This window comes from Perca fluviatilis, chromosome 11 (assembly GCF_010015445.1).
Source record: "Perca fluviatilis chromosome 11, GENO_Pfluv_1.0, whole genome shotgun sequence".
NCBI classification, from domain to species: Eukaryota; Metazoa; Chordata; class Actinopteri; order Perciformes; family Percidae; genus Perca; species Perca fluviatilis.
The window spans coordinates 28588511-28615454 of NC_053122.1; the positions used below are offsets into that span (position 1 = coordinate 28588511).

Here is a 26944-nt window from a genome sequence, read left to right on the forward strand (position 1 = left end):
ACCACCCCCCCCCCCCCCCCCCAAAACCCCCCCCCTTTCTTACACCAATACCATCCCTCCTCCCCCCTCTCTTCCCCCCTCTCTCTCTCTCTCCCCTCCCCCCCCCCCCCCCCTCTCCCCCCCCCTCCCCCCCCCCACACACCCCCCCCCCCCCCCCCCCTCCCCACTCTCTCCCCCCCCCCCCCCACCAAAAAAAACACCACAAAACACACACACAGTTGCCCATTACTTGTCATTAAACCAAATGAAGCAATGGTGCACCTGGTACATGGGAGAAGGGAGGGAGTACCCCATGTTTCCACGGATCTCTCTCTTACACCTTTCCTCTTCTTACACTCTGATCCTTCTCCTCTGCTCTTTTTTTACACTCCATCTCTCTGTACTCCTCTTTCCTGTCCTCCCCTCCCTGCTCTTACCATCTGCTCGCCTTTTTCCACGGCCCTGCCACCGTACCCATCTTAGCTGAGTAAGTTTTTTTGTTGCCGCCTATCATGTGTAGGCGGCTTAAATGTCAAGGTGTAGCCACAGAGAGAATAGATCACACATAGAGTACTGCAAGGAAAGGCGCATTGTTACTTTACAAAATAGTATATACAGAGACACCTAGAACTCTCTATTACTAGCCTATTACGCATCTTTAGGCTTATAAAAACAGCCAATGTTGGTCATTCAAAGTTAATCAATTTGAAACAATGGTCATTTTATTTTGACCAACCCCCTAAGACGACACAAGATAAATCAGAGACGTTACAAGATGTTTCTGTTTTGACTTTCTTTCTAAGCTTTGCTCTTTTATTGTGGCATATATTGTTTTACCTCTACTGACAACACAGACAAACCCACCTGTGACAAGGAGGACCGTACACAGGTACGAGATTGCTTCACTTTAGAGGGTCACAGGCCATAAATGTTGGAAACCACTGGTAAACTTCTTGAATCTAAGGTCTCTTCTGATTCCTAATGCAAGCATTGCTGACTTATAAATGCATCCACAGACTCACTCACTCACTCACTCACTCACTCACTCACACATCACATTCAGAGGCAAATACAGAGTCAGTCAACCTTTTCCATCCAATTACTGTGTGATGTAAGAAGACGGATGATGTGCCATCAGTGTGGCCAGAGAAGAAGCATGTGAAAATGTAGACATATACATTTTCATCATACTTGCTGAAGTCATGCACAATAAGGTACGCTATACAGGTAACCTGTGAGAACTTCAACCCATTACTATAATATACCGAGGCGAAAAACTAAAAGTAACCCTTGCTATAGAATGGGAAGTTGTTTTTCTCCGCGTGAAATTTAAATATATACAATCAATCAACAGACCAAACATGGACTGAAGGTACGTTTTAAAGGGAAACAGCGTTTTGCTGACCAGCCTGTAACTGTGGTCAGCTCATCCGGTGTAAACAGAGAAACACTCACCGAACACAAACTCAACTCGTCTCCAGACGACACTTTTCTCTGAGGACTTCTCCACGAGGTAAGAAGAACCGAGAACTCTCCTCGTCTCCGCTGATGACAATAGCGTTATTCAAGCGCTATTACTTATGTTTCGGCGGTGTAGCAACGGTTTCTTTGTTGCAGCAAACTGCGGCTCGATACCGATACATCCAGGCAGCCATGGACCCTCTACACCGCGGAACGAGCGCTGATTGGTCGCTTCCACCACAACAAAGCGTTCTGCTCTGACGCTATTGGCTCAGGCTCCAATGGTGCATCCAGGGGCTGCTCGTAAACTCAGGTTACCGTTAAACTACTGCAGATGAACAAAAATTACACCACTACTACTATACTACTACAACTACAGCTGGCTGCTACTACCAATAAGCCGATATAGCTGCCAGTGTTTCAAAACTATTTTCTTTCTTTCTTTCTTTCTTTCTTTATTTTGGATAGCCCCTTGAGATGTACCATCTCATTTTCAAGGGGGTCCTTTCAATCACTATTAGAAAATATCAGCCAGAGCCACACATGCTCAAAACATGACATTACACAATAACACATATAAAAAGAAAAACATCACAAAAAAAACAACAAAAACAAACTCAACAAGAAATCATTCACAGTATGCTCCCCCCCAGTCCACCACCTCCCCAAATTATACAATAAATTACAGGGTTACATTGACAGTAATAAGTAATAAGTCCTCATAAGCTGTTCACATAATAATACAGCATTATAATAATACAGCATTCAGATGAGCCCAAAAAGAAAACAAAATATCCTCAATTAAAACACGAACATGGTATCTTTAAATATAAAAATAATGCCACTTTAAATGAATGTAACGATGTAATAGATTTCAATGACAATGGTAGGTTATTCCAGTCCATAGGAGCTTTATGACAAAATGCTCTTCTCCCAATTTCCCGATGGATTCTTGGTATAGCAAAAAATGGATGGAGCAAGTGTCGTATGGGATAGACTGAGATGTGTCTAACAAAATATTGTTGAAGATAAGGGGGACATTTATTGGCATAATTAATGCAACTAAAAATAAACATAAACCAGTGGTACCTTCTTCTTTCTTTAGGTTGGAGCCAGTCCAATTTTTCATAGAGCGTACAATGATGTGTCATAAATGGATACCTTAAAACAAATCTACATATGGAATTAAATAAAAGATCTAAAGCATTAAGAGAAGTAACACTTGATGTGTGGTAAACAATATCAGCATAATCAATTAGTGTAGAAGTTGCTCTTCAATATGAGCGTTAAATGATAGCTCAGTATCTAACCACAGACCCAGGTATTTAAATGCATTTACATTTTCAAGAGATCTTCCATCAATCATACAGATTTGTAATTTATTCGTAGTAACTTTAGATGGTCTCAGTTTAAACAACATAGTACAAGTTTTTTTCTCACTTTATTTTACTCATTTTATTTGGTTGAATTTGTTCATTTTATATTCTGTTGTTCCTATAATCATATTGATTTGCTGTTACTTAAATGTTAGCACTGCTTTATTTTCTTAATCTTTAAAAAAGATATTATCTGCATTTAGTGATTGCACTCAAACTATCACAGCACAACTAAAATTTTCACACTTCTTTCAGTGCTTGAACTTCATTTAAATCTTCTACTCCTTTGGGTACTATCACTTAAATGGACACCTTAACTTTATTCAGTTTCAAAACAGAATTTCAACACTTCTATTTTCCCTGCCATAGCCTAATCAATTTCTGCCAGTAGGCCTGGCTGTATTTCAACTGATACTTCAGCTTCAACAGTATTTTCAGTATGTGCTGCTGCTATGTCGTCCAGCAGAGTCCTGTTAAAGACTTCCACAGTTATATTGCAAGGATTCCGACAGAATTTGAAGGTATCATCAATTCGATGCTTTATTAGCTTACTCTGTTCTTTTATTTACATCCCAGCAGATTGTGGTTTCCAACAAAAATATTAATCACTAAACAAATCAGCGGGCTATTAAGTGGGAGTCAATTTAGATACCCACAAGATCAATGGACTGATCTGCTGTAATATCTAAAACGCAAAACAACTGTAAGTAAAACATAGCGGGACTGATTAATTTGCATCGAGTTGTAATAGGGGCAGTGTGTGCTGTTTGTTCTAACCATCCCTAACAGCTGCACTACAAGATCTTATGGCCAATTTTTAACCACATTCATTGATTAATTTAGCTGTGTAGAAATCGATGCCTTATTGGCCTCCGATGTTTGAGCAGGAAAATGATCTTGGAGACATGCGCAAAGTGCCATAAGTGTGTGTGCGTGTGCGTGTGCGCCAGATATTAGAAAACTATCGGTGTCTGACAATTTTAATTGCAATTTAAGGAGTGACAACAGAAACCAGTGAAATTCAATAAATTGAACTTGTGCGCTGGTCAATTCTCTCAGGAGCTATTTGGCTCCTCCTGGTGGTCACAGGAGGTAAATACACAGTTTATGGACTTCCATCCATACTCTTTATACTGACATTTCCATACTTAGTTTCTGAAACATTTGTAACATACTAACACTGCTACACATTTATGTAGTTTTCTCATTTCTTGTGATTTACAAAATAGAAACTGGTACCCATACAGCTCATGAGGTGCACTATTCTACTCTGCATCTCCCTTTATTCTACATGTACAGTGTATTTTTCTACTTTATTTTACAATGCATGTAAACATATCGTATGTACTGTGTGTATATATATATATATATATATGTGTGTGTATTTTTCTACTTTTTGTATTTTACTATGCATGTAAGCATATTGTATATACTGTGTATTTATGTATTTATTTTGCTATGTATACTGGGCATCTGTAACACAGAAATGTCCCTAGGGATGACTTAAGATCAATCTTACAAAGAATGGGAAACTTTTGAGCTTCATCATTCAAAATTAGATTATTTTATGATGAACACTTTCTAAATGCTCACTGAAAGGAGCCTATTACTACTACTACTACAGTTTTTCAGTCATGTCCTATGATTTTTATTTTCAACATCCAAAGAAGAGTGCCTTCTTTTTAACCCTAAATACCTGTACAACAATAAACAAAGAAATAAACCATTAGATAAAGACAAAAAAGCAGATATAATTTCAGTTGCTAGTGGATTTTTATTTACTTTTGGGTTTAAAAAACAAACAAAAAATACATACAACGATTGATCTGGCAAAAAAAAAAAAAAAAAATCTTCCAGGTTTCATTCAACCCTGTTTGAGGCTGCATCCTGTCCAAGCATACAGGAGAAAGATTGAATTGCATACAGACACTGAAATGAGAGGTAAAAAATAAAGTGAAAATGTCTGCACTGTTTGTCCAGTTGTCAGTTTGTTTCACATTTTGGTAACTTCACCTCAAATATTACTGCAATGGATCCAAAGACATAAAAGCTATTAGTGTTTCACAGGAAAACATTTAAAATGAGTCAGCACATTTTTTTCAAGCACCGACAGCAGCTTTGGCTAGCAACATGTCAATAGAGACTGAAAATCAATAACTATACAAGTTCAAACACAGGCCTCTGAAATGACCCTGCAACAAGGAGGGGTGGGGTGGGGGGGAATGAGAGCGTTCAAGAACATCTTGCGTGAACGCAGTCAACGCATCAGACTTTTTTTTTTTTTTTTTAAACATGGAAACTGCGTAGACGTAATCTTTTCCATATGGAGAAAGAGTGTGCACTGAGACCACAGCGGCTGATTAAGAGACATTGTGGAGGGACGGCTTTTCTCTGCGCAGAAAAGTTTTAAATGTCATTTAAAAAGAATGTTTTCGTTATAAACAACATAAAAATATGTTAGGGACAATTTGATAAAAAAAAAAAAAATTGTGTGCCAAATATGTCCAAAAGATAATTCTTTATGTATGCTATATGAAGATTTTAAAATGGTTGTTCAAAAAGGGGTTATTGAACAACCCTCTTCAGTAACAGATTAGCTTGGCAATTTCTGAAACTCTCATATTCAGTTTTTAACCGCCCCGACTGTTGCAGAATGAGGATTCCAGTTGTTGAACTCGTACGTAAATATACTTCTGTTTTGATATTCAAAACTTGTTGCTAGGAAAACTTAAAATCTGACAGAAAGTAATGAAGGATGTAAACATTATCAATAACGGAAACATCCAAACTCTGCAAAATGTGACACTTTTTTGTTTTTTTAGGTAAAATGACTTAGCACACATTTGCATGACAGCTTACAGCAACATACAAATACAAATAAACCCACAGATTATACTGCAAGACAAAATAATTCGAGCAATATCAATATTCATGTCAACAGTCAATGTCAAACAAAGTTAAATTGCACAAAAAGGAAAACAATAAATTGCAAATGCAAACTACAGCATGAACAAACATGGGCCTAAGAACAAAACCATAAATGATATGCATATACAGTATCTATATTATATACACGCATCTGGACATCCTTCACAACTACTGAGAACTCTAAACTGTACAATATATCTGCTATGAGAACAGTTGCGCAAAATACCATTTTGATATACAGTAATACTTTTTTTGTCTTTTACAATGTACAAGTTCAAACTGTCCACACAATAAAATGAAAAGCACAAGCCCTAAGAGGCCACAAAAGTGCATGTTATCAGATCAGTTGGAAGCCACTGGAAGGTAGGACTGGCATGAGAGTGGGAATGAAAGCTGCCAGTATCGTACAGGAGCTTTTCCACACTCCCAACCCCAGTGTCTCGCAAGATTAATAGTTAGTGGAGGGAAAGCTGGAGTAGGTGCTTTAATTATACTTGCAGGCACACATGACCGCAGATTCATTCATTCATTCATTCACTCACTCACTCACTCACAAGGTGATGATGAAACTCCATCAACATTCTCCCCACACCGTCACATTATATTCAAGATAATGTACCTTGGTACCTTTTGGACAATCGCACACTTCACATCTCAAAAAGGACACGTTGGTCTCATGTTTTCACACAAGATTTTTAAAGTCCTAAGCAGTGCCTGGGTGCGGGCAGAAGCTGGCCTTGTATGCCAGTCTTATTTTAGTTTCAACCAAGTAGAAACTGTCGACACAGAAGGCCAACTTCACCCGAAGCGGGTCACCACCAGGCACTGAGTTATAGAGGAATAAAACACTGAATGTCAGCTTTTTAAACCTACTCTTTCAATTTTGAGTGACAGGCCGTCACAAGCTCATCATTTCTTTCCTTGTGTGTGGCCAGTTAGCTCACTGCTGTTGATGAACTTCAGGCCATCATCGGGGGGTGCAGTGGTCAGAGGGGAATGCTTGAAGCCACACTTTCTGTAGTGCAAAGATGAGTGGTTCAGGTGACTTAAAAACAGACCGATGTCTTTGTTTCAAATGCAAGCTTTCTTCGGACATTCTGCTTTAAATGAACATTCCTCAAATGCCATTCATCTAATGCTACTGTAGTCTCACAGCACTGAAGCGACAGTGCAGACAAATAGAGCCAAGTAGAGTGAAATTGACATACATTTAGTTATCATATCTCCTGTCAAATTCAGTTGCCTCCAAGCATTCCCCTTTTACAATATCATCACTATCTGAGAGTGAAAAAGGCTGTTTTTCACTCCTCACTCAAAAGGGAAGGACGCAAACTAAAACCTTTTCTGTTAAGGCCACTGAATTGTGCTTGAAATCCTTTCCTGTTAGAGGTACCCTTAGTTTAACAGGTGTCAAACTCTTTCTGTGTTTTTCCTGTCAGTGCCTCCTACCCATATTACCTCTTCTGTGCACTGTAGCGGCGCCATCTATCTGTTCCAGCAATCTGATAAAAGGGAACTGGAGGTGATGATGCTGATATGATAACAAAGGGCTTTCCTCCCTCCGTTCTCTTCATCTTTTGTCCATTTGTCCTCTTCTGGTCCACTAGAGTATTTTCGGTTTTCCTTTGGTCTTCATTTTGACATTTTTGTCCTCACTCTCTCTTGCCAAAGGGCTTCCTTCTCAGTCTTTTGCCAACCGTCTCCCTCTTTGAACAAGAAGGAGACCAAACTCTGGCGTGCTAACGGCCAAGCAGGTAGACCACCACTTCATAGGTGCACATCATGATGGCGGTGTTGGGTATCTGTCTGACGAGGTGGGTGGTCAGGCCGCGGTACAGCGCCCGGTATCCCTCCTCCCGGGGCACCGTCAGCAGAGTTCGGAAGAAGGAGCGATACTTGCTGCCTTCTTCTCGTAGCCGTGTGCGGATCACCTCTGCGATTTGAGAGTAGAGGAAGACAACCGGGTTAAATACACCATTGGCCACTAGTTGTTCTTGTCAGACTTGTGAGTGTTGTGTAGAATTCCCTACTGTAGAGCTACATTTGCATATCTGACACTCAAGAACCTACTGTTATGCAGTTAAGCTATTTATTCTTTTGGTATACCAACTGTCCCTCAGCCTGCCTAATCCTAACCTACTGTAAATAAAATACTAGAGATATTGATTTGGTCTACGTCTAAGAATGACTTTAGACTATCCTAAGAGAAGGTATCTCAACTGTTGCATTAGGCTGTACGTAGGAGAATGATAGTGATATTTATAGCTGAGTGATCACGGTATTTTCCAATAAGAAAAAGTGAGTCACTGCCTCACTGAAAATGTAGCAAGTATTGATGTGTTTTTTTAAACTACAAATTATTGTTTTTACATTTATATTTGTGTACAAATGAAACAAACAAAATATAAGGCGTTACGTGATGAGCTTTAAAGGTGCAGGTAGGTTCCAAAGTTAAGCAAGTTATCCTGTAACCAAAGCTGATAAAGCTTTTTTCCCCTGTGTCATAGAGTTTTTCTCCAAAAACTACAAGAAGCATATCAATGAGCCAAACTGTTGCACATGGTGACATGTTTCCTCATTATGATGAACATGGGCTCAGTAGTTTTTTATGAACAGAGTGGAGTAGAATAGATAAGCCATAGAGTAGAGTCCCCAACAAATGCACTATTTACTCCTGTAGATTTGTACAGTGTTTTAAGAAATGAATCCGATTTGTTTTTTAACAAAAAAAGAAGAAAAAAAGAATTTTGCCCTAGGTCGCCGTTATAGACACGTCTGTAAAACTGGTTATGACTCTTTTTATTCTGAATTTTGAATCCATTGTCTTTTATATTTGAAAGAAACTTCCCTCTAGCAGAGAAAATGATTTAAAAACCTGTGAGGTCACTCAAATGTACATTTCTGCGTTGGCTTAACCCTTGTGTTGTCCTCCCGGGTCAAAACTAAAAATGAAAACTTTTTAATGCTTTTTTCAACGCTTTTGCCTCTTTGTTCCCCACTACCACCAATATGTACACCACTTAGAAATTATAAATTGTTTTGAAAAATAGTTAAGATCAAAGACAACGTTTAGTCAGGATACTATCTTGAAACCATTTTAATTTTTTTTTTTTCAAATGCTATCAATTTGAATAAAACACCCAGAAAAAAAACAGCGTTGTATGGAACCATCCGTGTCATTTAGGGGCAATTTGTTTGAAAGAAACCCACATTTTTTATATGGAAAGTTTGAAAACAGGAGGACAACAGGAGGGTTCATTTTTCAGCACCAGAGGCTGCAGCTTGGTAGGAACCATTGGGATTGGGGCTGAGTGCCACAGAGACGCATGGGAAGTAAGGAAGTATTGAGATATGGACTAAAGCAGTGGTTCCCAACCTGGGGTCCTGGAACCCCTTAGGGGGGCGGCAAAGATCACAGAACTATATATATATATATAGTTCTCGCTCCAATTGTAGGCAGGCTAGTACGCCAAACCTCCAGGACCTCTTAACCTGTGGCCCTTGCTGTCATCAGGTCAGCTCGTAGCTGCTATCATCCTCGTTTTTCCTGCCGCCACTGCATCACTATTTTATGAATGAAACATGGCGGAGAAACGTGAAAGTGCTGATAACTCCTTTGTATCAAAAAAGAAATTAAGGCTCTATCTTGAGAGTTACCTCAACTTTGGTGGGGGGGGGGGCTCAGCTTTTCTTATACATAAGTAGGTGGGCGCCAAGGAAAAAAAGTTGGGAACCACTGGACTAAAGCATTGTTGGTTTTGGTATTTTCGTGGGATTTGTTGACAATAAGAAAAATATGGAATATTGTAAGCCTTATCCTTTGGGAGTAAAAAAAGCCGAGTGAGACAGAAGGTTACCATGAGGGTAGGCGATGGAGGTGGCACAGGTCTTAGAGGTGGCTGCTGCGAGCATCATGCCGACAAAGTCAGAGGCATCTTTGACAGACTCTTCCTCTTCGTCCATGCTGGCGTGGGCCTTGGACTCCATCAGTTTACGCTTGATGCTCTCATAGATGACAAAGTGGATAACAGTCTCAGAGATGCCGGCGTACGAGGCGGACATGCCCCTGTAGAAACCTCGCAGGCCATCCATCTGGTACACCCGCCGCACGCAATCAAATGCGTTCATTCGCCGCTCACCCCGGGTTCTGTAATCATGCGAAGACTTTTAATTTTAAAGTCCAATAACAATATAATTTATTCTCATTATTATCATTATTATAAAATAAATGAATGAGTCATACAACTCCTCCCACTGTAGCTTCTAGACTTATGACGTAAAGGTTTGAGGTTTGAGGTTCCTCACCTGGTTTCCAGCTGCAGACGGGTCTTGATCAGCCAGATGGGATTGGTGGCTGTGATGGCGGTGAACCCTGGGAATTTCAGAGGCGGACATAGGTTCAGACAGATGCAGAGACATTTGGGTAAACACAATCTAATCAACTCCATGAAATACTCTATACTGTACAAGGACAATGAGAAAGCAATTCACTAAACAGGATCAACTCACATTAGGGTTTTACTTTACTATGAGATGTTTCAATACTCTCATAGAGAATTATTGTATACTGTAGATGATTGCATTTATTCAATCTTTTTTCTGAAAAATCATCAATTTAGTTCTAGACAAAAATGCACGCATTTTCATTTTCACATATTGATCCTCTTCATGTGAAATGCTACACAGGTGTATCTAAACAACAGCTCTCTTCCTGAAGTAAAGGAGCTTAGCTAACAGCAGTACATGAAGGCAGCAGCTGTGAGGGCTTAATTTTTTATTATTTGTAATTTAATAAAAAAAATATATCTAACTAAAAACACTGGGAAATGAGGCCAAGCAGCAAAGTCATTTAACGCCTGCGAGTGTGGCAGATCATTATTATACTACCGGTAAATTCATATCTTTGAAATGCTAATGAGAGCTCTTATGTTTCTTTCTAATAAAAATAATTTGCCGGAGGCGGTCTGTTTTTTTAATATTACTTTCGATGTGCTTTGAAATACACACAAAAGTATCGGCCTTTTCACGAGGAAATCTGCCACTCCACAGCTTCAAGTCACAACACAGAAGGTTCAATACTTAGCTTTGACATTGCTCTAAACTCTCTCGGTCATTGTTAGTTCAGCAATATGAATGTGCCCCCTTTATTAGTCAATGAATGAACATCTTTAGGTTTATTCTGTAACATTAAACAAACCAGTAGTTAACTGGTTAGACACTAGAGACAGGCAGTTGGCCTGATACTAGCACCACTACGACAGCACGGAGAAACGAAATGGTTCTTGGAGGAGATTCTTCAATTATTCAGCGGGACTAAAGTGCAAAGTCTCTGACATTAAAATGAATGCAGACTTTAGTCCCCAATAGTGGTGAGCAGCCCTGTTCTATATGTTCATGTGCTTTTACAGCCAATATTAATGCTAGCTTAGTTTGGGCTCCCTAAAAAGTGCAGATGTGAGTGTGTACATGCGCTTGTTTGAGTTTTTGTTGTTGTACATGGGATGAGACTTTGATGACGTTCTTGTGGTTTTGTTAAGTAGGAACGCTGGGCAATATAGTCATATAAAGCTTAATGTGTAGGGTGTAAAGCTAATTAATGAGAACTTTGTATCATTATGAAATGACACAAAGGCTCTCTAAAAGGTTTCTGATACAAAGGATCTAACGGGGAGAGATTAAACATGGCCATTTGCAGAAAACAAGCTAAAACGAGGGCAAGTCTAGAAAGAGACCTCAGTCACATCTAGTGTATCAATGCAACACAGCCCTACGTTAAGGCAACTGTGTGAAGAAGAAAGGAAGACACAGGTCTGTTGGAGAGAAGAAGAGAAGGACAAAAAGAGGAAGAAGAAAAAAAAGAGGGAAGTAGAAGGAAGTAGCGTCTATGGCGTGTACTCACGAGGGAGGGGCAAAGCTCCTCCAGCTCCTCCCCGCTGCAGCTAGTAGCCTGCAGATATGGGGGGCACAGATGGCGGGGGTCTCCCACCCAATCACGCAGGGGTGAAAGCTTTACAGTAAAGCCCTAAAATAGACACAGGCTTTTCTGTACCACAGTCGCACACAAGCAGCAGTCACATCCACCCCCAACCCCACCAACCACCCAGCCCAACCCACTGCTACTGTACAGGTAGTTGGAGAAGAGATGGGGGGGGTGAAGGACTGACCACCCCCCCACCCATCTTTCCCCAAAGTCTAACCCCAACTCTAACCCCAATCCCTTTAATTTATTCTTATATGTAGAGGTACATTGTTTTTGCATTTCTTTGACTTCACAATGTATACCTCCCTTTACTCCTTTTATCAACTGGAATAAAGAAAACGTTGACTGAACAAAAGCCAACCCAATCCAAAACTCCAGCTCCATCTCACCACTACAAACACAGAACATTTAATTGAGGATGTATTCGTCATAATTATTATGCCATTATCAGCTTATAATTTACATATTAGAGAAAAAAAAAATCAATCAAATGCTTCCTGAAATAAGGTAGTAGACATGTAAGAGTGGCAGGTGGAAATGCTAACCTTGCCGTTGTGTAGAACAGACTCTAAGCGGTGGACAATGATGATAAAAGGAGTGAGGACACCATTTAATGAACGTGTGATGACATAAGGATGAAGTGGTTGATCATAGTAAAGTGAATCAATGAGGTGGAACACTGAATGTAATTTAGCCAGCACCAAACATCTTTCTGGGCCAAACCTCATTCTGGAAAAAAAACTGGGATACATTTATAAATAAGGTGTCCTTGTGTGTGGTGGAAAATGTGTCTCCGGGGAGACCGTGTGCTTCAAGGAAAACGCATCAAATTTAGGTCTACTTCAATGTCACACAGGAAGACACTGTAGACGGGCAAACATGGCAACTCTCAATATTTATTGTTAAATAAACATCTTTACGTTCATAATGGCACACCGTATAACGGAGAGGACCCTATATAGCTGTTTTTAATATTCAACTCTTTGATATGAATGGTTTTAGTTGAATTTGTTAATTGTTTTTGTGTATTTTTTCTCCTTGAATGTTTATTATTAATGTTTATGGGTAAGCTTAATAGGAGACCATGTGTCCAATAATAATGGATATGTGTAAAAAATATATATATATATATATATATCTGCACATGAAATATTGATCACCACTCCCTTCTGAATCAATAAGGTATAAATAAAAATGTTTCAATGTAGAATTTTTCCCAAAATTCCATAACACAGAAATATTTCTGGTAATGGAAGTGAACCACACTTGCCTACTTGATAATTTAGTTAAGCCATGAAGATACATACGCAGCCCATACAGGCTAACTAGATCTTGAGCTGAGCCTCTATGGATAGCTGCATCTGCATATGGGCATGCTGCTGCATGTTTGCATTACTACCCTTCTATAGACACATAATGCCTGGGCCATTTCTCCAGAGGAGTTGGACTTACATTACAAGACCGCAATCTGCTGGAAGAGTAAATAAGTCTAAGTAGAGTTCCCCGAGTGCAAGTAAGCCCACAGTTCACCGCAGGGAGGTCATGAGAAACAGTGACTCCACGAAAGTCACTTTACAAAACTGGAAGCAATTATCCAGGCATTGGGGTCAAATGTAGCTGTTCTGAGGCTTTTTTTTAAACTCTGCTATTTCTCAGTGCTAACAAGATTGAATATGTGCACATGAAAGACAGAGACAATAAGTTTATCTGTGCAGTAACGGTTAAGACATTTGAACTGTATAGTGTGTATAGTACAACTACACAGATTTGTCATTCAAAGTACTGTAGATTGATAAATAAATACAACTGCCACACTGATAAAGAAATGTGTGCAACATGAAGAAAAAAAAACACTATTCTCCAAGCTTAAATGACCAAAAACTCACACTGACTCTTCTATATGTTATATATGGTGGTGGTGATGGCGCAGTGGATATACATGCCTTTGATGTGGGAGATCTGGGTTCGATTCCCACTGTGATCCATCAACCAATGTGTCCCTGAGCAAGACACTTAACCCCTAGTTGCTCCAGAGGCGTGCAATCTCTGATATATAGCAACTGTAAGTCGCTCTGGATAAAAGCGTCAACTAAATGACATGTAATGTAATAGGTGTTAAAGTTTGCCCAACTTTATTACATGTCTGTGATTTTACTGCATTTTGTCCACGTTCAAGTAATGATTTGTTTTTTTGTTTTAAACTGGGGCCAGTACTGCTGGGGTTAAACTGCAAAGGCAAACTTTCTTCAGAAATTCCAACTAATTTAAAAAGAGGAAGTCATGTCAAAATAGCACCAGACTGATACTGATTCTCCTTGATAAGAAGAACTGATTGAGGCACTAATGGTGTTGATAGATGACAACAAACGACAAAATGGATCAATTATAACCTTCTGTAGCAGAGACGACAACAAGGTTAGCATTTCTTTTGTGCGGACATCAAATCCACAGAAGTATGTGTCATTACTTTAACTTTACTATGCTGATGAAACAAGGCAACAGGCTAAGGGGAAGGGGGAGGCAGGTGTGTGTCAAGACTAAGCAATAAAAAACAACAACTTTATAATAAGAACCTAGAACTACAAACCAGCAGCAAACACATTGCCACAAGCAATGGTAATATCATTACAAATGAATATCCATTATGAACTTTCTAATATTTATTTAAAAAAAAAAAGAAATTAAAAAAAATCACCATGGTTTTCATCATACCAGTGTAAAGAAATGGGATGCTACCTGACGTGTCCGCCCGAGTGCCAGGGGCCCCGGTTGACCTTTGGGGGCCGTGCTCTCTCCTCTATACACACAGAGCAAAGAAGGGGGCCCAGACCACACTGTTTAAGTAACAACTGGGATGTTAAACCATTTACAGAGTCCTCTGGAGAGGCCTCAAAATCAAAGAATGAAAAGAGGAAAAAGGGGCAAAGGGGGAAATTAATAAATAATGGAGGACATGGGGGACAAAGGGGCTAGGAGAGGAGGAAAGCACAACCTAAACTTTGAGGAACATGTGGTTTTCTTCTTTTTGACAAACAGCTAAAATATATATATTTATATACAGCAGAGTCATGGTGTAAATTCCAGCAGTGGCAGATTACAGCCTGAAATTGTCTGGGTGCGGGGTCTCATTTGCATTAAAGTCTGAGACTGCTGATTTAAGGATTTATTTCCTCAGCTATACATGGGCTGGCAAGGCCATCACAGAGAGACAAGATACTGTATTATCTGGGTGTTTTTAAAGGAACAAAATGCTCGGATAAAATCTGGTGAGCGAAAGGAGTAGATGTGCTATGTGACTGGCACAGTTTCAGTGTGCTTTTTCTTTTCAAAATTATTTTTCTAATCAGATGCCAGATGGGACATTAACTCTTCATTTTGAAATAATTTGATTGTAGAAAGTTACAACATGGAAAAATTTATCTTTGTTTAGGCTTGGTTTACAGTAAACTAGGAGGCTGTTTTCACCACAATCAAGCTCAAGGCCAGTTTAATCCTGAGAGTCTTAAATTGTGCTTTCTGATAAACCTCCCATTGCTTATATATATATATATATTTTTATACATGAAACAGCTATGTAAAGCCTACTTCTTAAAACATATATCATTAGTTAGCTTTGGCATGCTTCAGGTATTCACAAGCTTTTAAATTTGTGAAAATCACACCATCCCACAAATGTATATGGAGGAGGGAGAGGGAGGTGGGGGTACTTTATAGATTGTGAAAATGATGAAAAGATAAAGTAAAATGAAATCTGTCTGATAAAGACAAACTGAATAATTATTTAACATGTATGTCTTTTAAACCCATCAGTGATACACACTGCCCAGGCAGACTAACAGACAGACAGACAAAGAGGCAGAGATAACACTCCGCGACACACAGTGACAAACAGACAGAAGGGAGGGGGGAGAAGGAGCCATCATTACCTGCAAGCCCAGCCGACACCATGTGCACCTGGGTAGAGTCTGGCTCCAGCACCCCATTCAGCTTCTCTTTGGCTGTTGAATATGCCGCAAAGTAGATCGCCCTGTTGCAAATAATGAGGAAAAATATACAGACAGACGTTAGATAGTAAGAGTAAGATATCAGAAACACTGGTTGAACTGACTAAGGATTAACTTTTACTCATTAGCTTATTGCAGTTGGAACACCGCTGATCAAAATGCTACATTTGCGACAAAAAATAATGTGGAGCATTCAGGAATTGAATTGCTCTATAAAAAGATCACTACACAAACAAATTGCATTATTGCAAGATTTATATATAAGATAGCATTAAGTTAACTGCATTTAATATGAAAACCTTATTTCAACTGAAATAAAATACTGCCTAACTTGTACATGAGGACATGCAATAGAGCTAAGCCAAGCTAATATGTAGCCTAAATGCAAGCCACTGAAAGAAGTTTATCTCCGCCTGTGTGTGTGTGTGTGTGTGTGTGTGTGTGTGTGTGTGTGTGTGTGTGTGTGTGTGTGTGTGTGTGTGTGTGTGTGTGTGTGTGTGTGTGTGTGTGTGTGCATGCACGTGATGTTTAGTAGCAGATTAATCTCCCATGATTCTAGCTGCTCTTCACTAAATAAAATCACAGGATTTAGTCAACATTTCTGCTGAGTGGAATTAAACCCAATGACATTCCCTCTCTGCCCTCCTTCTGAATTGAGAGCATACATGCACAAAATAATCATGCTGCTCTGCAGATGAGAGATGAATTATGCGAGTGTGTCTGAATGTGCATCTCTCATACCTCTCATCAGAATGAATGATGCTACTGGTGCAAGCTGTTCTGTATGCATGTATGTATCAATATGTATGTACCGGTATGTATGTATGTACCTGTGTGTGTGTGTGTGTGTGTGTGTGTGTGTGTGTGTGTGTGTGTCTCTCTCTAATGAACGCCAGCAGCAAGCCCAGTGGACTGCGTCCTCATTAGCATCAGAAGATTTTTTTTTTAGCTTCCCAGCGTCACAGTGCTGTTTCCCAAATATAACGGGCGAGAATAACTCTGCAGCCGGGCAACGCAGACCTCCCCTTGTAGAAGAATACATTTGAAATAAATCTGTCATTTCATTCAATTATACTGCATCTGCATCTTTTACCTAAATCAGACTGTGATTAAATGGAGTGGAAAGATTACATTTTACGTTGACCTACATCTTCAAAATTGGAATCTTCAGCTGTATCTATAATAAACCATGCAGATATTGATGGCGGCATGTTGATCAAGTCGTTATTTGGCCATTTTTTTAGTATCTTCCTAGAAGAATCACTTAGATTGTACTACCTGCAGCTGAAGACTGAAGTGATGGATTTGGCTGCTCTAAGTAGTGATGATTTAAAAGTGTTGCTCACGGAAATGAATAAAATAAAGGTATCCTGATTTTTTCATTTGATGTGGCAGTGGAGCCATAAAAAAAATGGTGGTTTTAAATTTTATTATTTCAACAAATGCACAGTTAACAGTTTCAGTTAAGTGGTGGGACAATCATGTACATATGTAATCACATACTGTATGTCTAATGTCACACAGCCTGGGAAGATTTATCTAAATTTGGTCCCACATAAAAGTTATTTTAAGAGGGAATATTAGGGATTGGAACATTAGGCTTCAAATGGTTCATAAAACCGCACATAAGAAAACTGGAAATCTCATATATTGTCATTGAGATCGTCAGGCTCACTTCTTATGTAACAATATCTTTCTATAGCACAGTTTGCTATAGCTGTCGGGAACAGGAAACAAGCTGCCATTTCCACAGCTGGACAACTAGCCCACAGAAGACACGCCCGCCCGCACGCCCGCAGGCACGCACGTATACTGTATATAGAATAAGAGCATGGAAAGGATGACTCAGACAGAGAGACAGAGACCCTAACGAACCAACGGGAAGAAAACGACAATGGCCATGTGATGCAGCAGTAGCTAGGGCGAACTAGTCAGGTCAGGGAGGGGGATTAGACACAAACAACTATCTCAATATAGGAACTCCATTGTGATAAATAGCACACAATAACATCCACAGTCACACAGCTGGCCGCCGCCCTGCTGTTGCTGATGTTTCATTCGGACTTTGATGTTACGTAACCCTAACCAGCCGAACTAAGAGAGAGGAAAGCTACTCATTTCCTGTAGGATTTGAAACACAGATTTCCATTGCATTTCGGAGTTTCACTCCAATCATTACTGTATCTGTGGCCTGCTATTATTGCTGCCAACATAAGCGCTGAATGAGCCGGAAGCTTCGAGAAAAAAAAAGAAGAAAAAAAGAGAGAAAAAATCAAGCCGAAACAAATACATTCCTCTACAAAAATGTGTGCAGGTTTGATGCAACATGTGGTGTAAATGACGCAGAATGCTTTTATTCTCTGATAACAGGTCTTGCTTGTAGTGTTGATAACAGTGGTTCATTCCGAAAGCTTCTTATAAACATCAGATTGTGGTTTCTGAACTACAGAAGGTTATTTAAATATATTTCTCTTTCTTTTGGCTTTATTCTGTACATTTTTGTGGTATTGCTTAACGGAGACCTATTATCCTTGTTCTTATTTCTGTCATATACTGTATATAATGTTACAATGTCGGATGTTGATCTTAAAAGCAAAAGTAATCCCTGTGAGCAAAAACCTCAGATTTCAGACCGTTGTGAAGGCTCAACTTCCAACTAGCTTTTAACTCGAGGTTAACGTCAATCCGTGCCGCATTTCTTTATACAGTCATCCGCTCCAGGCAGTGTTTACACTACATACACTTCTATGTAGCTGCATGCTAATTTTAGGGAAACGTCTATTCTTGGTTGCAGATGTGGTTCATTTCTCCCCATTTTCGGATCACATTCCTGATGGAACATGTCTGGTTGTGTAGTTTTGGGTTTAGAAGCATTTATTGGTGATTTTTCATGGTAGACAGTGCTGCTATACTCCAAACAGTCCTTGACTGCAACAGATGGTACAGAAAAGAGCGGGACACAGATCTGCAGAGCCGGAAAAACTGACCAATCTGAGCAGACTGGCCTTTTTCGGGAGGGGGGCTTAAAGAGACAGGCGCTCCAACAGAGCGTCTCCGACATAGGCTGAATACAGGTGCAGCAGCCATGGGTAGTATGAGAAAAATAAAGTGTTTTGTGAACATTAAAGCATGTAAACATGTTATATTACAAACACAAAAGACAAGTATGAATCTGAAACAGGTCTCCTTTAAGCCATAAGGTAGGCAGGAGAAGAGATGCACCACACCCAGAACACTGTAGACAATACTGTACATACCTGGAAGGTGCCACACCCACTAGGTTGGGTCCCAGTCCTCTGAAGAGTGAACGGGGTCCCTCTCTCTCTATAATTAACCTGCAGAGAAAGATTGAGATTTCAATTCATGTTTTCTTCGTTATTCCATCATAATACAGAGCAACCATACAGCACATGTAATATCCATGTAACAGGCTTTACATAAATTTATACCATTGGGCGAATAATCATGTGACTGGCTGGAGATAAATCACAGTTATGAATTCTTATCTAGCACAAATTTTGGTAGATTCTTTAGAGTTATGTCTTGGCTGTGCATGCAGGTGGGGTCATGTGAACGTTTACTTAATACACTATGAACCAAAATGTTAAAACAAAAATGTTGAAATGCTTTTATTTTTAAAAAGAGAGTTAGATGACACAATTGTTGGCACTCATGCCTGTGTGTGAAATATAAAACTAATCTAGTTAGCTTAGCTTAGCACAAAGACACAGGAGTAAACAACTAGCCTCCTCTGTAAAAAGGCTGGCAATCTTCTCATCTAAATAACCATTTTCATTCTCTCTCTCTCTCTTTTTTTGTTATAATTTTGTTACATAACTTTTTTTTAGTACCAACCACATCTGCCACGGCTTATGGTTGACCTTCATTCATTGCACATTTTCACATAAACTGTGACGCAAAATACATTTAAAGTAAAGCTATCCTGGTAGCCTGGAAGTAGTGCTTTGGGCTAGATAACAAACTGGTCCTTTGGGGTAGATTAAATCCTCTAGACTTGAGCTGTCCCACACAATTAAAAACAAGACAGCCAAAATCTTCCTTTGAGCAGCTATGTAGCCATGTTTTGTTAAGCTTGTGGGTTTGTGGGCTGCAACCTGGTTGTGAGATTTTGCCAACTACTGTTCATAGCTAAATACTTCACCTCAAAAATGATTTACAGTATGTAGTATGTATAGAGTTCTCCATAGTCACAACATTTTAATCATAAGCTAACATACTCTGCTCTAAAATTGAACAATGCGTGTACTTCACTGCATGTTGACCCACATTGACATGTTTTTTTTCCTTTCCTTGCCATAACGCTCTTCCCTTCCCTATTGTGTAATGGTGGTGTAGAGTTTCTGCTAGTGGCAGTTTATCCCAAGGACAACACAAGAATTTGGTTTATGTCGACACACAAGCAAAGTTTTTGAGGGTAAAACAATGTTTTGATTAGCTGCAATCAAAAAAGGTATTAGTACAATGTTATTAAATGCAACCCTGAAGAAAGCCTTGTTAACAAAGCCTTGTTAAAGCAGCCAAACTGACAAAGAAAACATTCCCAAATTTTGTACTCAATACCCTGGCAAATCAGTAGTCTACGTTAAAAAGCAATATTTTTTTCCTGAGATACAAAGTAAAATACGAGAAGTTTATATAACATTGCTAGTTTGCAAAATAATGAATGCAAGCATTTGCCAATGGAAAATTCCATGCACAGCAGCTTGTACATTATGTAGTATGTTTAACAGTGTGACATGCTCTGTGACAGGCATGGAAATAGGTTACCAGAGAACAAGAGTAGAGCACTGTAGCTATGTTGAACATTTACTTTAAAACGGTTAATCCCTCAGTGACCAACGGTAAGTACGAATACCAAGCCAAATAAATACCTAACCAATGTTGGATTCCCCTACGCTCTCACTTCCCATTTTGGTGGTAACTTTCCACTGTTTGTTCAGAAGATGAATGACATATCATGTGGCAAAAAAGGAACTAATTTATTGCGTATTTTTCTTACATTGGTTTCCCAATAGTTGTTTGGAGAAGGCCCCCCAAAACAGCCCCAGAGCTTCACGGTCAAAATGAAGCTTAAAATAATCTGCTCTGTCCCTGGGTGCCATTAACCAAATATACTCGACGATGGACTTTTTCTGTTGCATTGCTCAAGTGTCTTGGTTATAAATTCTGCTGCTCGCTAAAAACTAAACCAGTAGTTCCCTAAGAGAAAATTCACCAGCAATCCCAAAAAAATTTGAAACTTACTCCCCAGGGCAGGTTTAAGGTTAATTATCCATTGAGAGTTTTTTGCCCCATTTTGGTCTGTCATTACACTGATGTAACTTTCTGTGCGTTGGAGAATTCAAAGTGTCATGCTGAGGCAAATAATAATCCTCAAAAAGCACATTTGTTCTGAGGAAGTAATGTAAAAGGATTTAGAGTAAAATAAGAGTCAATGTAAACTCACGGGAAGATTACAATGACACTGGACAAACAACCGGTTTTATTATTACTATGGATACACTTTAGAGTACCTAGATCTGACAGCAAACACAGAGTGTGTTCCAGGTCTGACACACTGATACAAAACCTCCTAACTTAGGAATTTCATTTGTATCTTTCACACCTTCTTCCGCTGTCTTTGCACATTCATTGAGTGAGTAATGCAACCCAAGATAACTGCAAATTTGCTCGTAGGCTGACCTATTTACAACTTGGTGAGGCGTGCCTTTGCCTTAATTTGTGCTGCAGATTTGCATCTGTTAGCGTCCATTTGGTTCTTGCTATAACATTGTAGAGTATGTATTTAGGCTGCCTTAAGTCTATTTTACTAATGAGGGGACTATACCCTTACCTCCCTAATTTACACACAAACATTTTCAGAAACAATCTACATATCCTGTAGCTAGTCAAAACTAAGAGAGGTTGACTTTGATTTCTGAATGGCTGCACATGTTGATGTGCTTTAAATTGTTTCACCCCAATCCTGTGCCTGTAACTTCCTGAAGAAGGCTGGACGCCGACACGCGTTGAAGTTGTTTTTATTTTATTCTATTTAGAATGTGCCAGATGCATTAAAGGCATTTTATACATTTTTTTTCCTAAAAGACGCGTGCCTTGGCTTCTTCCTAGATGTCTAACCTTGGTATGGTTCCTTTTTTAAGTTACCCCTAGTAAAGTCAGTTCAATTAACATTTTGCCTAATTCTCCTTACTTGAGACAGTGCAGAGGCCCTGGTGGAGCGACACGGGCCACACTGGCTCCATTGACGGTGCTGAGCTGGACTTCAGAGATGTAGAGAGTGATGGAAGAGGACTGCAATCTAGTCTTCACAACCTCCAGAGGACAAGTCAAAATTGCACCCACTGTGCCACCACATCTAGAAGGAAGTAGGGAAGGGTTTAAGGATTAAAGGGTGCAGAAATATATGATATGGTGTAAGAAGGGGACAACACTTTATATAGCATTTGTATTGTTTTCATTTTTGCTCATTTCATCTGTCCTGTAAAGTGTCTCTGAGTATCTTAAAAAGTGCTCCATAAATACAATGTAATATATTATTATATTTTGTCCAAGTCACATCTATATTTTGGCTATTTCCACTGCCAGTGCCAGTTATCTTTTTTTAAACCATCCTCCAATACTGATCTCCCCAATCACTGGTAACACAATCTGTTAGCTTTAAAATTATTTAGGAGCAGGCAGACATCAAACCACCATGACCTGATGTTGTGATAGCCTTATGCAAGATACTACAACATGCAAGAGTGTATAACTGGTTTCATGATGCAGTTTAGTGGAAAGTGACCATGGTTCAGTGTAACTGCAACCACTTTGCTAAATGTTGCCATCCGAGTAGGCGAGAATGAGTTGTCATGAAAATTAGACTCCTGTGTAGCTGGTTCACTAACCTCACACACACTTACAAATGAGGCGAAGAAACTGATCATGTTGCCTAGACGTTGACCTCTGCTCTGACTGAAGCCATCAACATGTAAACAAACCAAAGCCAATTCTACTGCAATCCATTTCCTCCACATAAAATATCATCGTATTCACCATTTCATTCACATGGTAAAAATTAGTACTTTATTCTTATAACCCCATGGCTACCAGATGTCATCTCAAAACAATGTCCTGTCCGAGTGTCACACTTGCACATTAGTTGATCCTCTCTGCTTTCACCAAATGCTTGGTGCTTTACACAATAGGGCTTGTATAAACAAGCTTCCCAATCAAACAACTCCAATGCTGGAAAAGCTACCAAAGTGACAAACCATACAAATGCTCTACAGGTCAGGTTAAAAGTGAAAACTGGCTGGAGCCCTACAGCAGTGTATGCTGACATCCTGGCAGTTGGCAGTGAATTCCTCTAGCTGCAGTCTCTTTCCAGTGTAACACCAGCTATATTTACCTTTCAAAAGACCGACCCACATTCATGCTCACAGGCAGCCATAACCCTTGGCCTACTTTCAGAGCATGTGTTTTGTGTGTCTAGTGGCTGTGAGAGGCAGCGCTGTGCTGAGGCCTCCAGCTCAGGTTTTTAGGGAAAGCAAAACTGAGTTTGCTTATTCAAGATAGCAATGTATTTTGCTTTGTTCTCTGATTTTAAATCCCTGACAAGAAAGATAACAAAAGAATTGTAGTGTGATGAGATTACCATATTTTAACGTCAATGGTTTGGTGCAGATATGAAATCAGAGGTAACAGACGAAGATAAACTGAAGACAATAGATTGAAATAAGAGAGACATACTGTCTCAACAAAGTGCTAAAATGTACATATGTGTTGACATTTTCTTTTTTATGAACGGGTTGCTGGGTGTGTCTACAGAGTTGTGAATGAGAATAGTTGCTCAACTGTATGTGCTGCCTGTTTAGCTAACATAAAGCATCCTCAGATATAGCACAACACTAAAACAACATTTAATATTATCAGATGTATGCTTGCAGGGTAATGCTTATCTATCTGTCTATGCTACTTACTGTAGTGGTCCTTGACATGAAAATGTGTTGGAACCCCTAAATAGCATGGATGTAGCTATAATGCTAAATAGCCCTAACATTTAAGTTAGATGTTAGAGTTGTGATTTCAGTAGTTATAACTTAATTGACTCACACACACAGGCCTGTAACTGACATTTCGTTTTATTCAACTAATTAATCTCAAATTCTTAACATGCAAAATCTCTGTACAAAATTAGTAGCATTGTTGTGGCTGCTGTAGAACTTAATCAAGTTATCGAGAGAGTTCAGCAACGAGCCGGAAATAAATTTAATGTGCCTTCGAAATAAAAGCTTACAAATCTTGTCAGTCGTTCAGAAGTTGGCCGTATTTACCAGGTATCAAACGACAATTGTTTTTTGAATACTCAGTGTCATCCGGAAGCCATACTTAGGCTCAAACGCTCTCTCCCTCTCTCTGTCACATTTGTGTTAATATTTGACTGTACAAATGTTATATTTTGAAATGTTGACAGGAAGTTTAGTTCTAACTGGCAGGTGCACACAGCTGACAGGATTACAACACATGCACGCGCTGCATAGAAAAACCATGAGAAAAACGGCCCTTGTTACCTAGCTAGCTAACGTTAGCTTAATTTAGCTAACGTTAGATAACCCAGATGAGTCCAACTAAAGATGTTTTAATACTGAGACTATTAACAACCCCAATATCTCAGTAGACTCAGTAGTCTGACTTACCCTCCAGCGAACAAATGAACCAGTGTGTCCCTTTGGCTCATTATTTAGCACGCCCTGCCAAGCAGCGCACCTCGGGGCTGCGGCAGTGGGTCAAACACGGGTTTGGGTCTCGTCCCTTCCCGTTGCTTTGTGCCTCCGAGAGGATGCGCACGTAGATGGGCAAACGTCGTCGTCGATGATGAACCAGTGGTGGGGCGAGTCTGCGGTGATTCAGACTGCAGTGGGCCGACAAACCCCCCTCTGTCGCTCTCAGCTTGCTAAAGGTTCCCCTCTCACAGAGATAGCTTCTTATCTTCGACTAAACCACCGGCGAGGTGCGAGTTCACCAGGTTAACTACTGGCAGAATAATATCTCAGGTCTCTAACAAACGGTTTTATGACACATCCACGGGTTTGTCTCCGTTATCTCCTCTGCTTTCATCGCTGCAGCGAGAGGGAAGGAGGCAGAGCTCATAGTATTTCCTGCTCAATCATAGGCTGGGAAACAGACGCTGCTGTTGGTCAGCCTGACACGTTACGTCACGTCTTCCCCGCCCTGATCATGCACTGTCCACATGCTCAATGAATGGATCAGAGCTGCTCTACTTTGGAAACCTTTTTCTCGAAGCTACCATCTTTAGTTGTGACACAGTTTGGTCAGTAACTTATTTTTACAGTCTCTAGTCTGTAAGTATTTGGAAGAACAGGTTTTCTGTTGCTGTGGTTGTCTCATTCAAGACAGAACACTACCACCTAAAAAGTAATATAGGTTAGGTCGACAACCATCAAGCAACAAAAGAAAGTAATAAAAAAAAATAATAGCTATCCTTACAATATTTAGAATAGAGTAGAAAGCCTTAATGCCATTGTATTAAATACACTGAAATTAGGAGTGCTATTCCTGATCAGTGCACGTAAAAAAAAGGGAAAAACAGAGACAGAAAGACAAAATGAATGTCATTATTGAACTAGAATAAAAGTATAAAATATGAGTATAAAGTATAGTATAAATACATGTAAACATTTCACTGTTATGGATGTAATTATGGATGTAATTATTGCACTAGAATAGATGTACACATAGAAGTATTAGGTTTATTTAGCAATTGTGGGTAATCTTTCAAATCAATGCCAAAACTGTGTATAATGGCAGTATTGAATTTAAATGATTTTTGCATCAATATAATGAGTCAATTCTCTGGATTACTGGTTATTATTAGATTAAATAATCTATACATGGTTTCATTATTTTATTATTTGATCCGTTTAAGACAAGTGTTGCCAAAACATGCAGGGAGTTTAATTAGAGATTAAGGCCACTGTCTATTAGAAATGATTGTTTTAACAAGGTATTTAACCAATAGCATTTACTTATTCATAGAGGTACTTTAAAAGAAAAAAATCTTAGTATGTTCTTAGCCTTTTAATATTGGGTTGTGCATGGAAACAGCAGCTGCAGGTCCACATCAGCCTAACTGGATTTTTTTTTTCCTTCTGAAAGCTGCTACCCAATCAGCTGACTGCACTCAGGATAGTCGATTGGTGATTCAATAATGGAGCTGAACGAGTACACACAGTTTTTTAATTGGGAGACAAGTTGGAGTCATGTGCATAGTTTCGCTCTACACTTTTGTGTTAGTCAAAACCAATAATGTCATGTCCTGCATTAGAGAGGTTATGAAGGTCTCATGACTAGGATGGATGAGTAAAGAGTGATTCGGTGTCAGGTGAACGGGCACGGTGTGCCTCTTGTTGTTATGTAATACAAAATGTAGATGATATAAATGGGTTTGCCCTGATTGATGATGCCCAGATTTTACAGAAAAGAAATTGCAAAAGGATATTTCTGAACCCCATCTCTTTTGTTGAAAGTGTACATATGTTTTTGGCTGGACCATAGGACCAGCCCTACAACCTCAAAACTCTGTCCCTATGTCCCTCTGTCACTGAGTGATGAAGTTCCACCATTGGTCGGAATGAGTGTGATGACGTCAGTGTTGAGGTATATACAGTAGGCCTACATGTTATGGAGGAAGGAGAAATCATCTTTAAAATAAAACCATCTGAAAGTAGCGCAAGGAAACAATGCCAGTGGGAATTAAGTTTAAGTTCCCGTTGGAAACTAAATGTTTGTAGAACAGCAAAGTCACTATATAAACTCATAGTGAGTGAAGATTAGAAAGAATGAAGATTCAAGAGATGTATTTGTCACAGACATCAGTCAGCACCAGTAATTGATCCTGTCCTCCTCCCTCTGCAGAGGTAAATCAGGTACTCACACCTTCACCATAAGGTCCCAGGATGCCATCCACGTGGATATTTAGCCACATGGATTTACCGCTGAAAGAGGGGCCGGTTCATCTAACCCGGCAGCTAAGCTTATAAGAATTTAGACATTTTAAGAAACGTGGCAAACTAAGATAAACAGTTAAACTTTAGACAAACAGCTTTTGTTTTCGCTTGTCACAAATCACTTTTAGCAGAGCTAGCTCGATGTGCTATGTATATCACTTTCTCTATTGAACAAGGGTGTTA

General features: G+C 39.5%; 2 protein-coding genes across 2 annotated transcripts in view; both read right to left on the bottom strand.

The window, feature by feature from the left end:
- The window catches only part of LOC120568715 (SPRY domain-containing SOCS box protein 4-like), a 91198-nt gene extending 89564 nt beyond the window's left edge, over window positions 1-1634 (bottom strand). The window contains exon 1 of the mRNA XM_039816396.1: window positions 1435-1634. The gene's annotated coding sequence lies outside the window, so the exon portion shown is untranslated. The remainder of the gene's footprint in view (window positions 1-1434) is intronic.
- Window positions 1635-4827: 3193 nt separating this feature from the next.
- On the bottom strand, window positions 4828-24883 carry LOC120568207 (solute carrier family 25 member 36-A-like). The gene is made up of 7 exons (XM_039815566.1): window positions 24431-24883; window positions 21943-22107; window positions 18986-19063; window positions 15651-15751; window positions 10050-10116; window positions 9602-9891; window positions 4828-7677 (listed from the first exon to the last, which is right to left on the bottom strand). Exons 1-7 carry the CDS (start codon window positions 24469-24471, stop codon window positions 7484-7486), a joined length of 936 nt encoding a protein of 311 aa, XP_039671500.1. The 5' UTR covers window positions 24472-24883; the 3' UTR covers window positions 4828-7483.
- Between the last annotated feature and the right edge of the window lie 2061 nt (window positions 24884-26944).

Excerpts from the sequence above, each read along its gene's own strand:
- LOC120568207 (XM_039815566.1), bottom strand. The coding sequence starts at position 24,471 with ATGAGCCAAAGGGACACACTGGTTCATTTGTTCGCTGGAGG. Across the intron at positions 19,064-21,942 it reads GGGCCTCTGCACTGTCTCAA|GTTAATTATAGAGAGAGAGG; the intron begins GTAAGGAGAATT and ends CTTTCTCTGCAG. Across the intron at positions 10,117-15,650 it reads GGTGTCGGCTGGGCTTGCAG|GGTTCACCGCCATCACAGCC; the intron begins GTAATGATGGCT and ends TGAAATTCCCAG.